At 48.8% G+C, this 13,940-nt stretch overlaps 1 protein-coding gene across 4 annotated transcripts in view; it reads right to left on the bottom strand.

Moving 5' to 3' along the window:
- The window catches only part of LOC135103072 (NADPH oxidase 5-like), a 67,055-nt gene that overhangs the window by 7,335 nt on the left and 45,780 nt on the right, over positions 1-13,940 (bottom strand). For 2 of the 4 annotated variants that reach the window (XM_064009032.1, XM_064009029.1), the window contains 2 exons: positions 4,007-4,224; positions 2,564-2,752 (listed from right to left, as the gene is read on the bottom strand). In XM_064009032.1, coding sequence (XP_063865102.1) covers positions 2,564-2,752; positions 4,007-4,025 — 208 coding nt within the window. In that variant the 5' untranslated portion in view covers positions 4,026-4,224. Of the gene's footprint in view, positions 1-2,563; positions 2,753-4,006; positions 4,225-6,990; positions 8,303-13,940 lie in introns of those variants that run through there. The other 2 variants (XM_064009030.1, XM_064009031.1) reach the window with 2 other exon arrangements.

The following is a 13,940-nucleotide window of genomic DNA, read 5'->3' on the forward strand; positions in this document are numbered from 1 at the left end:
TTTATCGTTAAACTTTCAAATTATCTAATCATCAGTACAGTGACAGCAGAAGAGAACTGACTATGGACAAAATACCCAAATACTTAACTTAGATGTGAGCTTACCTCGGTGTGCAACTTATCAGCGTCCAACCTTATCTAAGTGTGGCAGCAAGTCTGTCTGTCTGTCTGTCTGCGGCTGAGAGGATGCAAGTCCAGCATTTGCCGCAGTGTTAGTAAATACCAATGTGTTGTAAACAAAGGGTTATGGGATTAGTTAACACAGGCACGAGAGGTGAAGATTAAGTGGCCTGACAGTAATTTGGAAAGGGGTTATATTTCTCTCTCTCTCTCTCTCTCTCTCTCTCTCTCTCTCTCTCTCTCTCTCTCTCTCTCTCTCTCTCTCTCTCTCTCTCTCTCTCTCTCTCAGCAGCACTCTTGTTTACACGAATCATTATCAAAACAACATCACCACTGTTTACACAATCATTACGAACCAATCAACTTTCATTCTTTCAGACACAAAAACACAGTGAGGCGAAGGTGGCCCCTCCCCGCCGGGTGTGGGTCACGTCGCTCAACACCCAAGCGACTGGAGGAGTGGTGGTGGCAATGAGCGGACAGCGGCTTGGAGTGTGGTGTACAGGCGCAAATATTTAGGCTGGGAGAGGGAACACCATAATAAAAAGAAACCAAAGAGCATAAAAAAAAGAGTGAATGGTAAAAAAAGTGTTGTAGACGTCACAAGTCATATAGCACAATGGAAGAAATAAAAGGGAGAAGGGGAAAGAAAAAGCGGGAGTGACAGGTGAGTGTGTGAGTATGTAAGTGCATTCAAAGTAGGAGGCGAATAGAAATGAAAAGGAAAGCGAAAGAAGAAAGTGTTGAAGTGCATTTAAAGGAGGTGGAGGAAGTGAGTAGAAGAGAAAATGAAAATGAAAGAAGAAAACACATTACCCAGACAGAAGGGACACGTCAGGGAGAGCCGTTTCAAAGGTAACACTCTCAACCAGCAGCGCAACTCATTAGGTGTTAATCGTTTCTCTGCCTCACCACCACTACTTATGGCAGGCTCTAGTTCATGTTTTTGAGGGCGTTTTCATCATTCCAGAGGTTTACCAGGAATTCTGCATCATCAAATTAGAAAAAATACTCACGAGAACCAGAAAATTATGTCAGTGGCCTTTGAAAACAGTCGTTATGAGACCACCAAGCATTTCGGAACACGGTCCCTGAATTGTCATAAAAAGCACATGAGTGGTCGAGGCCGAGAGCCGCTACATTGGATGACAGCTGCGCGGGGCCGAGGTGAGGTGAGCGGCTGTCGTGGCGCCATATGTGACGTCTTAAAATAACTTCAAGAGTGGCTCCAGGGGCAGATAAGTCTTGCACACCAGTACTAGATTTTGTGGGGGAAAGAAAACATCATTGTACTGGTCTAGTCTCGGCAAACATTTATCACCTGTGTTCATGCTGTTAAGAAAGGCGCGGGAGGCAGCAAGACTCGATGCCTCACGTTCCCATGTGGGATACGACTCACTAGTCACACACACACACACACACACACACACACACACACACACACACACACACACACACACACACACACACACAGACACACACACACACACACACACACACACACACACACACACACACACACACACACACACGCACACACACACAGACATATACAAGTTAGTGGTCATGTGGCGTGCGGTGGTAATAATTAACCGCGTCATGTTCACCTTCCCTGCAATGATGACATGCACGTTGTATCAAAACATAATATACACTTGCAAAATAAGAGACCATTACTAAACGATCCACCGCAATGCTTCAAGCTGCTCAAGATCACGGCGGCGACAAGACCAAGACCGCGGTGGGAGGAGGAGGAGGAGGTGGTGGCGACACACGACAGCCCCACCACGGCCACGCACGGTTGCAATGACACAGATAACACACAGCGATCACTTGCACTTACACACACCTCAGCAACGCAAACACCCGAGAGAACAAGGGTGCTTGCTGCTCCTTTGCTCCACTTGCTGATGGGTTGCTGTCCACGCATCTCTAACGGGAATACATGATTTTATTTTTTCTTTCGTTTTCGATTTTTACGTGAAAAGGGAAGAGGCGGAAATGTGCAGATTATTCCTTCTTAGTGCTTTCTAGTAAGTAGGATAACTTGTAACTTTCGATTTCTACAGCAAGAATACGAGCGACGCGTGACTGCCTCTGAACGCAAGATTCCGCGCAAGACGATCTTGGAGTAGATTGCGCGAAAACATTATTAATGTAGCGATGAGGCTTAGGAGCACATTAGTTGTAGAATCTCGTTACTGTGTATAAAAAAAATGCAAATAGTTTAGCGTATATTAATGTCATTTCTTGTATGGTCTTGATATTGTTAACTGTCAAGATCATGCAGGAACAGTCTGGCGCGTCGAAGGTGGTCATGGGTCGGTGTGGGCGCAGGGTGTGCAGGCCACGCCCCTGTCACGCTGTCTCTGGTCAGTCAGGCCCGGGCGTTACACCCTCAGCCGCTGTCTGTAATTACTGCGAAACATGATGCCTCTATTTACCAAAGTTGGCGATGTGGAACAGAGTGTGGAGGATGGAGAGCAGGAAGACGGTCCAGCCCGCCATCTTGTGGAAGTGGACATGCTGGTCGCAGGGCAGCATGTGGCCCACGCAGGAACTTCTGAGGCGCGTCACTGTCCTGCGTAGGATCAGGAGAAGTAGCAACGCGCAGTCCAGGTTGAGGCACTGACCTGGGAAAGACAAACAAGAATCAGTTCATTCTCTTTTCTTCTTCTGGTGTTCTTGAGTTCTGTCTCCATTACTCGTGACTTTTTGTTAATCAACTAATATCTAAACCTTTTCGGTTGCCAAGGAAGACGCCACCAGCGGAATAGACTTAATGGGCCCATCGTAACCTTTAGGCTCTAAGAAAACAGCTAACTTTTCTTCGGCAAGCGGTATGTGGAAAGGAAAACTAAAAACAACACTTACATAAAAATAAAAAACAAGCGGTTTTCTTGGAGTGTATGCCATCTCGTGGCGTGTATGAAAAGGTTTCGCCGAGTTCCCAAGAATGTGTTGGTATTAATGAGCGGCAAGTCGCGGCCAAACACTGACACACTCACCTCATTCACCTTTTGGGATGTAAATTTTTAGAGTAAGTGAAGACAAATTTATCATATCTCTCGAGTCGTAAAATAGATCATTGATGTGTATTTGTTTCAACATCAGGTTAAACTAACATTAAATACAGCGTTGTCACTGATTTTTTGCGCGTGTGGGAGTGAAGCATACATAGACCAGAGGCTGTGTCATATTTCCCAACGGGCGAGCAATGGAGGGTGGCGTGGCGGTGATAGACAGGGTGAGGCGAGGCGGTGGAAGGCACGGGGGTGGTCATGGTGGAGAAAAACTCTCACTCACGACCCGCATTCTGCCGCGTGTATAGCTTTTATCGCCTTTACGAGATATCACTGCTGATGCGAAATATCAGGTCCAAATATGAGGTAAGCGCGGCGTTGGTGGGCGCGTGCCGGTGGTGACGCAAGGCGGTGAGCAGCCCGCCTCGCTGTGACAGTCACCTCAGCCTTGAAGGTCGTTGCCGCTGGTCTCGCCTTGCTCAACGGTGCCTAAGTGAGTGGCGCCCCCAGCCCTGTGTTGGCTGGTAATAACAATACAGGTAACACTGGTAATTACGAAAATCAACTACTCACTCAAACAAGCATACGGAGGTTTCTGCTATGGTTCGGTGCCGTGCCTATGCAGAGCTGAGAGCCACGGGTAAAGAACCTCAATTTTTCACGAATAAGCTGCTGCCCTTGCTGCGTCCAGACAAATAACCACGATAAATACATAACAATCAAACTTGCGACCAAAGCACTCGAAAAAAAAAGAAGCAAAAATCCAGACTCAAGAAATACAAATTGATTAATAATGACTTAAGACGCCGTAAAAACAAAGCCATGTCGCCGAGAGAATCAGAAAGGAAGGGACAGAGGACTCACCACAAGCTCGGGCGCCCATTTCAAGGATGTTGGTGTGGCGGTACTGGTAAGCTCTCGCCAGGAAGACAGCGGCGTTCACCCCGACGAAGAGGGCAGTGAAGACGAGTGCGGGGGCGTTGTTGCGGGCCCACAGCAGGCGGCGGCGCAGGCTGCTCTGTGTGGTGATGGATTCCGGTTCCGGCCGCTCCTCGTCCAACACCACGTCCAAGAAGCGTATTCTGGAAGGCACAAAGATTGGGGGTTAGGATACAATGAATGACAGAGAGCCATTTAGTATAACTAATCCTCTTCTCTCTCTCTCTCTCTCTCTCTCTCTCTCTCTCTCTCTCTCTCTCTCTCTCTCTCTCTTATAGCTTAAGGCTTCTCGGTCATGAGCCAAGCACACATTTATCTACATTCATTATTCACATAAATGGACAACCGCTTTCACTGCAGGAAAGTGCTTACATAATAGATTTTCGAAAAGACACGCGCCTGAGCTACACTTAAGTCCTGTTATGAGAATATGATTGCCAAGCGTCCATGACTCTTTGGTCGGCACGCTCGCATAAGTACCAGCGGCTCCTACTTCCAGCGGGTCGGGGCAGGCGGACACAACTTACCCAAGCACTCATCTTGTGGTGCGGTCAGTTGGCATAGTGGTATGTTTGCCTGAGGAAGTGCAGGAAAGGTAAAGTGTGGTTATTCATGTCACAGGCGGCCTTGTCCCGGAGTTAAAGGTTCCTTACCTCCCATAAGTTCAATGCCAAGGAAGCTGAGGTGGCAGTTGTCGCCGAACAAAGGTAAACGTTTGTCCCAAGCCTAACTCCTGTGTTAATAAGGTGATGCCTTGAGTGACCTATCTTGAAACAGTACCAGCTGAGCACTTTGTGACCAACAGCCACCCAGACTCGCCACGCTGTGCCGCACTTCCCACAACACCCTCGCTATACATCATGGGTGACTCAGTAATTTGATTTGCATGTAGTTTACCTTCCCTTCACTTCCATCCAGAGCGAGGAAGCAGAGACCTTGCAACGCTGCACTGGCGGGAAGCTTGGCATCTCAGCACGAGGATGGTCGCGGGAGAAAGTTTTCAACACCTGCCCGTTTGACCTCACCCTCCACCCTCTGCATCCTCCCGCACGTGACCGCGAGGCCTGACCCTCACCCACACGTCCCCGTCAGGTTGTTGCGTCACGGCGTCAACACAGTACAGCCACCGCAGGATCCAGTTTGCGTGCTCAGCTTGGAAGTGACATTCACATCCACGTGACATAACAAGGACGAAATCGAGAAATGCGTCACTCCCTTTTCAGGAAGTTACACAATAGTTACGAGAGAGAGAAAACAAAAGTGAAAAAAAAACATGCTCTTAGTGAATCAGAAAACAGATACTTGGCAATATTTTCCTTTCCATGCCGCTGCTTCGCGACCCCCGCCCCGCACCGTACAATGCCACGGAAGCCTGGCAGGCCAGGCAGGTGTGCGGCGCAGCGCGCTGGTCCACCTTGATGTTGCGCTCGGCGGGGTCACCGATGCTTCCTTGCTGAATTCCTGCGACCCACATGTGGCCCGCGCCTCAGGAACTCTGCTCGCTCACACTAACCCTTCCTTCCCCCACACTTCCTCCCTGACGCCCCTGCAATGCCCTCACTGTCCCAAAACTTGCTTCCCTCTCCCACAAAGGCCATGATTCACAGGTCCCGGTGCCCGCCGAGAAGCCTAACAGGTATACATATATAAGCATAGGCAGGTTAAGGCCGCTGTGCTTTACGAGTCATTTTTAAATATGAATAGAAACTAAAAATAAATGATGTGAAAGTGACGAGTTGTATTTTTTCTTTACAACTCGTTTTGTCTGATAATCTGCGCTCCCGTAGCCTCGAGTGTGGTGGGTGTAGGCGTCCAGTGGGTCGGGGCGCACCCTCCCCACGTGCGACATCGCTAAAATTAATCGAAAGTCGTTGTGGTCCCAGGAGTGCTAACCTTGACGCGCAAAGACACCGGAGGGTGACAACATTACGTAAGTCAACTCGTCGACCTGGTTGACAGAAGAGCAAAGTAAATACTCGGAGCGCATTAAAATAAGACTCATTGTAATTAGTGCCTCATACAGCAGAATTCGAAGGTGGAAATTTAAATGAGACTAACACTCTAGAAGATGATGGAGCTGTGATGAGGTTAATTCTGAAGCATCTCGTGTCATGAAGAATTAAATGTTTTGAGGACGCGCTTTGGTGCCAGCCTTGATTAGTTGGATTACACACACACACACACACACACACACACACACACACACACACACACACACACACACACACACACACACACCACCTTCCCCTATAAAAAATAAAAGAAAAGAAAAAAAAAAAAAAGGAGAGAAAACGTGTAAGCTGTGTCGCCATCCAAACGTTCGTCCTTAGCAGCCTGGCGTCCACCCCTTCACCGCTCGGGTCGTGTTGGGCGAGGCCATGAGGTGCTGGCCGCGACGCACCCCAGCGGACGAGTAACTCACTGTGACGCCTGACGGACGGGGAGGTAACATCAGCTCGTGTTGCGACTAAATATTTTCCTCTGTTTTTTCGACCACCTCACGCTTTCTAAACACCGCTTGGCTTCACGGATCAGGCGCCTCTAGCTAGGTCGCCTTTAGGTAGAAGGTAGGACCCGTATTTAGAAACGCTTTGCTCCCTCACCACGACTATTTTCAAAGGCCACAGAGATGGTTAGCCGAGTTCGCAAGAGTGTTTGTCTTGTTGATAAAGTAGAAATCTTTTTAACCTGTCACTAGAATCGTAAAAAAAACACTCGTAAAAAAATCCGTGTCACTTCAGTTAGAGCCTTTTGAAAATAGTTAAGGTGCGGGGAGAGGTGTTTCAAAATATGGTCCTAGGTAGGCAGGTAAACAGGTGGGTAGAGTGTCACCATGCAGGTTCAGACAGCAGGTGTAATCGCCACAGGATCTACGAAGCAAGAGACAATAATGATTAGCGATTATTCACCTTCAGTTTCTCCAAGATTCCGTGTTTCTGATGCGTGAGTGAGTGCGTGTGTTCCAGGGTGACTTTCAAGGTAAAGTAGCCATGAACAATCTTGCAAATGTGAGGACGTGAGGCGAACACTCGAACGTCACGCAGATTGATTGACGTGATGCTCAGGTTTAACTCTTCTCTATAGTGAGTCTTCCTTGGAGTGGATCTGTGTGCTGGGCTGTGAAGACGTGCAAGGGGCTGAAAGAGTAAGAGACAAAGAAAGAGAATATGGGGACATGCAGCGGCAGGTTTAGGGGAGCGAGATACAGTCGCCGGAAGTAGTGGAATAAACTTCTGCACTCATTTCTGCTATGTTTTGCGTTTCCTTCAATCTTAAGTTCTCTGATATGCTAAGAATCTATCAATTGGCAGGTTTTGTATTGTCAGAAACTCGACTCTAGGAATGAAAGAAAACAAAAAGCACATAGACAGTAGGCAAGTTGATAATCGATCTCTGGCCTCGACTCTACCACTGGCCTGGCTGACGCGAAGTACTGGAGGGACTTATCAATGTGGGCCATTTCTCTGCCTTCGCCTCTCCACACAGGGCTGCTGGAGGCCAAGGTGCCGGATGAACGGAGGCAGGAAGAGAGGGCAAACCTTTCCAGTTATTTTAAAGTTTAATACCAGACAATTTATACGTTTTCTAATGATAATACCATGTAATTTTGGCGTTGCGTCAGTCAATCTCCACACTTGACGGGAGAAAACGTGGGAGGCCGAGGTCACACTCCAGTAATTGGTAGGCGTGAAAACACTCGACATGAACATATGTATTATTTGTCGCCAGGAATTAATAACGAACGACTGTAATTTTTTTTCCTCACTGTCGACACGTGCTGTGAAGGTCGACTCGTGCCCCCATTCCACGACCCTGCACACCCCTTGAAGCCCTGCAGCGCCCAGGCAATGCAGTGGCAATGACATTATCAGAAACACAAGAGGTACAAGTAGAAATGTTGCTAAGATGCCGCTCCACGCTAACCCTTCGCTGCCTGAAAGGTTTAGTGCTCCGCCTATCTTGCCTGATTTGCTCGTAAGGTGACGGGACACTCACCACGAACCAGGAGCCACGAAGCAGGATCCAAACCAGTGTAATGTGCCACAAGTCTACTGAATGTCCCGGAACCATATGCCCCACTCAATCAATGAATCAATCTCCATCCATTGTATTACATGACCTTGTTAATACAAACTCTGGATCAGCTGCTAATAACAAGACACACGTTACTTCTTATGAGGAGCTTCTAAACTCTTCCACTGAGCACAAATATAACAGCAGTCCAGAAAAAAAAAAGCTAGAAAAATCAGTACAATGCCCTCAATTTCTTAGCGTTCTCAGTCTCATTCCCGTGATAACTTAGTGTTGTTGCCTCAGTCTTGCCTCCCACGTCTGGTCACCTTCACTATAACTTCCCATCGTTTACTCTCCCTCTCCCCCCTCTCCCTCTCTTTCCCCCCTTTCTCCTCTCTTTCCAACACCCCCGCCACGCCATGTATTCTCATCAAGATCAACCTCGCCCCCCCGCAAAGAGTTGTGTTCCAGTCACGTTGCCAAACACAGCCTCGGGTGCAGATGACGAAGACAGGAAACACACAGCAAGATCGCAGCGCTGTTATGGTGAACTGAGTGTGTGTGTGTGTGTGTGTGTGTGTGTGTGTGTGATCCGCTCTGCTCTTGTTCATGTTTTAGTTTTGCCTTAGTGCTTTGGGTGAGGGTGAGGGTGGGAGGGTAAAGGGGTGATGTATTTAGGAGGTGGTAGAGGAGAGGGTGGAGAAGGTGGTGGTGAAAGAGGTGGAGGAGGTAAAGGTGGTAAAGGAGGAGGAGGAGGAGGAGGTAAAGAAGAAGAAGAAGAAGAAGAAGAAGAAGAAGAAGAAGAAGAAGAAGAAGAAGAAGAAGAAGAAGAAGAAGAAGAAGACGACAAAGAAGAAGAAGATGACGACAAAGAAGAAGAAGAAGAAGAAGAAGAAGAAGAAGAAGAAGAAGAAGAAGAAGAAGAAGAAGATGATGATGATGATGATGATGATGAAGAAGAAGAAAAACAAGAAAGAACAGAAAAATATCAACAATAACAATAACCAGAGGAGGAGGAGAAAGAGAAGGAGGAGGAGGAGGAGGAGAAGGAGGAGGAGGAGGAGGAGGAGGAGGAGGAGGAGGAGGAATAGGAGGAGGCTAGCACCTGTCGGTACCACCAGCACAACATCCCCACCACCACCAACACCATCACCACCCCCACTCGCCACCACTCACACCCCTTCCATCACATCACCACCACCACCACCACCACCACCGCTCGTACTTTCATCCATGGTAACCTTGCTCCCTCGCCACGCTACCTTCTCGCGCTCTGTGATAAAACTCATTAACGCCCTGACCTTTTTGCCGTCGTGTCGTCAGAAGAGTGATGAGGAGGAGAGCAGGAGAGCCACCCCAGATGACTGACTGATGGTGGAGGGTAAGGCGCCATATATACACATTACCTATTAGCTACTCAAAGGGCGTATCTGTTTACTGTAGGGGAAACTGAGTTGTATGGATGAGATTGTGCGTGTGCCGGTGTGTGGTTTTGGCCAAGCAATGGAAAGGAAACGTGAAGAAGTGTTGGGTGAAAGAGAGGGAAGGAATTTAAAGGAGTTAGTAATGGGGTGTTATGAGTGAACGAGTGTGTTAAGCTTTGAATGAGAAGTGTTAGTGAGGGAAGTTATGGAGTGAATGAGGAGGAGTTAAATAGTGATTGGTTGATTGATTGAGTGAGTGAGTGAGTGAATAAGTGAGTGAGTGAGAAAATGAGTATGAAATTAGTAAGGGAGTATTCTGAGACGAGTGAGAGAGTTTTTGGCTTTCAATGAGAGTAGTTAGGGAGGAAAATTATTGAGTGAGAGAGGGGGTGTCGAGAAATGACGCGTTGGTCTCTTGCGGGTATTCTTAAGTTTGCGGAGAGTTGAGTGAGTGAGTAAGGTAGATTTGAGGAGTGAGACATGGGTGGATGGGTGCCAGGCAGTCCCTCTCACGGGTGTTTTCAAGGTGGACACGCTGAATGGAGTGTAGTGGTGGTGGTGGTGAAGCGAGGTGATGAGTGAAAGGAAACTTGCATTTTACGTTTACAATGTTACTCCCTCCTTCCCCCTCCACTCCACTCTAGTATTTTCCTCCTCCTCCTCCTCCTCCTCCTCCCGTGCCATTGTTGTGCCCTTTGTCAACAAGCGAGGCAGGCAAGCGGGCACTGATGGGAGGTCGGCAGCACGCAAGACCTCCTCTGCTTCCCTCATTCATTTACTTTCACTTGTTACATACGTGCGTCCCTCGAATTTTCATAGTCTTTATCAATATGTAAATCAATGCGATGATTAGTGTACGTAGGTGCTCTGCTGGCTATGTTCTATTTATGGTGATGAATCGTCTTGTTTGTTTCTCTGTACATGCAAGTCATTCTAGCAGTAATCAGTTACACATGAAATACTTCTCTGGTAATACAAACGAAAAAAAAAAGAGGAAGTGGTGAAATTTTTTTTTTTTTTGGGGGGGGAGGTGCGAAACAGCTCACGCGTAGGAAACTTAATGGCACTGACACAAACATACACACACACACACACACACACATTAAAAGACCAAGTCATTATTATTTCCAGCCAGGCCGAGATCCGCCAAGACGCCGCCCTGCCTTCCAGGATGAGACACTTACCGCCGCGCCGCCAGATGGTCGCGTGACGCAAGCTCGTGACTTCACCGCTACCGAGGCGCACGCCGGAATGTGGGCAAGGCTCCGAGGCTACGAGGCTCCGAGACCTGCGCCTGCTGGTCAAGGTTACTGCCGTGCCGCTCAGGATTGGCTGATTATACACTCGTAACCCTGATGGTGGTGATTGTGTGTGTGTGTGTGTATGTGTGTGTGTGTGAGAGAGAGAGAGAGAGAGAGAGAGAGAGAGAGAGAGAGAGAGAGAGAGAGAGAGAGAGAGAGAGAGAGAGAGAGAGAATTTACTAGCAAGCCACGCAGCATCAGGTGGGGCCAACAGAAAACAGAGAACGCGGCGGCATGAGGAAGAGACTTGGCTGCCCCACACAGCTCCAGCACCGCCAGCCCCGCGAATACCAAACACGAACAACGCATTTCTCTTACCTGCATTCCCTGCTTTGCTTCAGTCCCCTCACACACACACACACACACACACACACACACGGTCATAGAGGGGCGAGGCAAAAGGATCAACATTTCCTTTCTCCCGACCTAACAGTTTACCTACGTGTGACACTAGCACGAAAGCATACATACCTCTCTCTCTCTCTCTCTCTCTCTCTCTCTCTCTCTACCAGTAATTATATACTAACGTATACATCAACCAAGGAGGAGTGTCTAAAGTATTTGTAGATTTTTTTGTGTGTGTTTAGGGGAATAATTATCTAGTACTGAAAGCGTTAATTATCAGTGTATCATCCTTATACTATGATGGTGATGGATCTCTCTCCCTGGTTCCATTCAGTAGAGTCTCCGCAGTGCTGAGTGAGTGGCTGGGTCAGGTGTCACTGTACTAGGGGCGAGGCGGGCCTTGTTTGTATTCAGAACTGATCAGTCGGGGTCATAATGCTATCCCCACTCACCTGTATATGTATGTGTGTGTATGTGTGTGTGTGTGTGTGTGTGTGTGTGTGTGTGTGGTTCATGAAGCATCCCAGGCAGTCACGCACTCACGCACGCACACGCCGTCATGTCACCCCGGTACTGGACAGACTCGTTCCTTCTCCTGCCGCAAATTATACTCATTCTTTCACATTGCAAGCGGCGGTCAGTCTCGCCTGAAAGCCTCGAGGTGCTCCGCGGGGCGGGTGTCGGCGGGCGGCAGGGGTGTGGAGGATGGAAAGGGTGGAGGATGGAGGGGTGGATAGACGGAGAAGGGAAGGTTGGGGGGGGGCTGGGAGGGCCTCATGAGAGCTTCACGGGTAAATGTTGAAACTCATAGTAAATATAGAACGCAGCACAATTCGTACATACACGCCGGGTTATCTAGGATAGCATCAAGTGGTTGGCGCCGCTCAGGATGTGAAGGCGACGCTGCTTGAAAGATAAAGTGTTATGGATGTTCAGTGGCGACGCGTCTCAGTAAATTTTGCGGTGATCATTCGGAGCAATTCCTCAACTTTGCTAAAGATTTGGTGGTGCCGTTACACGTAAGAGAAAAAAGAAGAGAAGAAAAACGAATGTGGAACAGCCTTGTTGATTCCCTTCCCCTCCCGCTGGTCTCCTTTTCCTCCCCAACTTGCAGCAACATCCCCGAGAGGCGCTGGTGGCAAGGACGTGTCAGTAATTGGACCCGTTCCCAGCGGCCTGAAGGAGCTGTCGGCCACTGGTGCCACCGAGGTGGTGCAGAACGCGGGGCATCAACATTCACGTCACTTCGTCACTCATCAATGCCTCCCTCCTTACTCAAGGGCGGCTCGTGAATGACAAGTGTGGTGAGAGGTGGTGGCGCTCTGCAGGGTGTCGACAGGGCGATGTGGTGGTGTGGTGGTGTGGTAATGCTAGCAGTATGTAGTGCAAATAATGGTGTCTGATTAGTGTGTGGTGCATGTTGGCAGTGACGCGATAAAGAATGATGGCAGTGTAATGAAGAGTGACGTTAGTTATTGAAGCAGTTAATTTGCCTCAAGACTTAAGCATATAAAACAGGTTCTTGATTGCTCCATTTACTGCAGGGCTGAGTAAAAGGTGCGTTCCTTACGAGCCTTTCGCTTTGCCTTTCTCATTCATATTGTATTGATTGTACGAGGACGAACCAGCGGAACGTGTCACCATTGTTTGGGTGACGTGTTTGCTTCATGTGACGCTCTCTTTGTTACTGCTGTGTTCGCCTCACGTGCTGCCTTTGCTGAACTATCGTGCACTCAGAGTTGATTAAGACCAAACATGTCCCCTTGCCGATACTTTCCGACAAAACATAATTCCTTCGCACATACTTTCCATCTTCCTCAACTTCAGTTTTCCGATCAGTGATATGTAAATTTCACGGGTCGTGGGTTCACCGCAAGGGACAGTCAGGGTCAATCATTGGAAGACGCCCCTTGGATCAGCGTCGAGGCAACAGGACTGACAGATATGCTGGCCTGGGCGGCGGTGAGGCTGTGGTTGCGGTGTCGGCATTAATGGCAGCCTCCAGGCCACTGCACGCCTTGATTGCAGTGTTTGACGCCACTTGGACGCAGGCAATGCAGCTCCTCCATCACTATTACGCGGACTGGTGCTGCGGGTTGACACAGGCACCGCGACAGTCTGCCTCTCCCGGGACAAGACAAGAATGAAGCGGCTTAACTGGCACGGAGTAGGCGGCCGCGAGTATCTGGGTCAAGGCATTGCCAGTCAAGGAGCATGCATGACCATCCTGTAATGAACCATGCAACCAAACCTGTCCTCCGATGCGGGCTGACTAACTAACAGCATTAATGACAATAATAAATAGTAGTCAAACTGCCATTACGCTCCCCGTGGTGCAGGCAGCGTACTAGACGTGTAGACTACTGCAATAAAACAATCTTAGAAGGACGTAAGGATCTGCTGGTGCTTACATCCTTTTCAATCCTTCATGCGTATGTGGTGTCCGGAAAACATACACAGACACACACAGACTCTGCTCTACGGAGTCCTTTGGAGACCAGCGTGTGAGGGAAGGCTTGCAACACCACCTCCAGGACGATGGCATCCTCGACCCGCAACTCCTGCCGTGGGAAGGCTGACCAAAAAGTGTGGACCGCAGGACTCACGGTCGCCCGCCATGTTCTCCCCCTTTGCTCCGTCCAGGGGGTTGTCAGGGTCGCGGCCGCCGACTCTACTTTCCTCACGAGTCACGAGTGAAAGGACTTGATTGCCAGGGGATATGCCTTTGTATTCGTTAAGGAGGAGGTGACGCAGGGGAATATTTTGAGCTTAAGA

This window comes from Scylla paramamosain, chromosome 8, assembly GCF_035594125.1.
Source record: "Scylla paramamosain isolate STU-SP2022 chromosome 8, ASM3559412v1, whole genome shotgun sequence".
Lineage (NCBI taxonomy): Eukaryota > Metazoa > Arthropoda > Malacostraca > Decapoda > Portunidae > Scylla > Scylla paramamosain.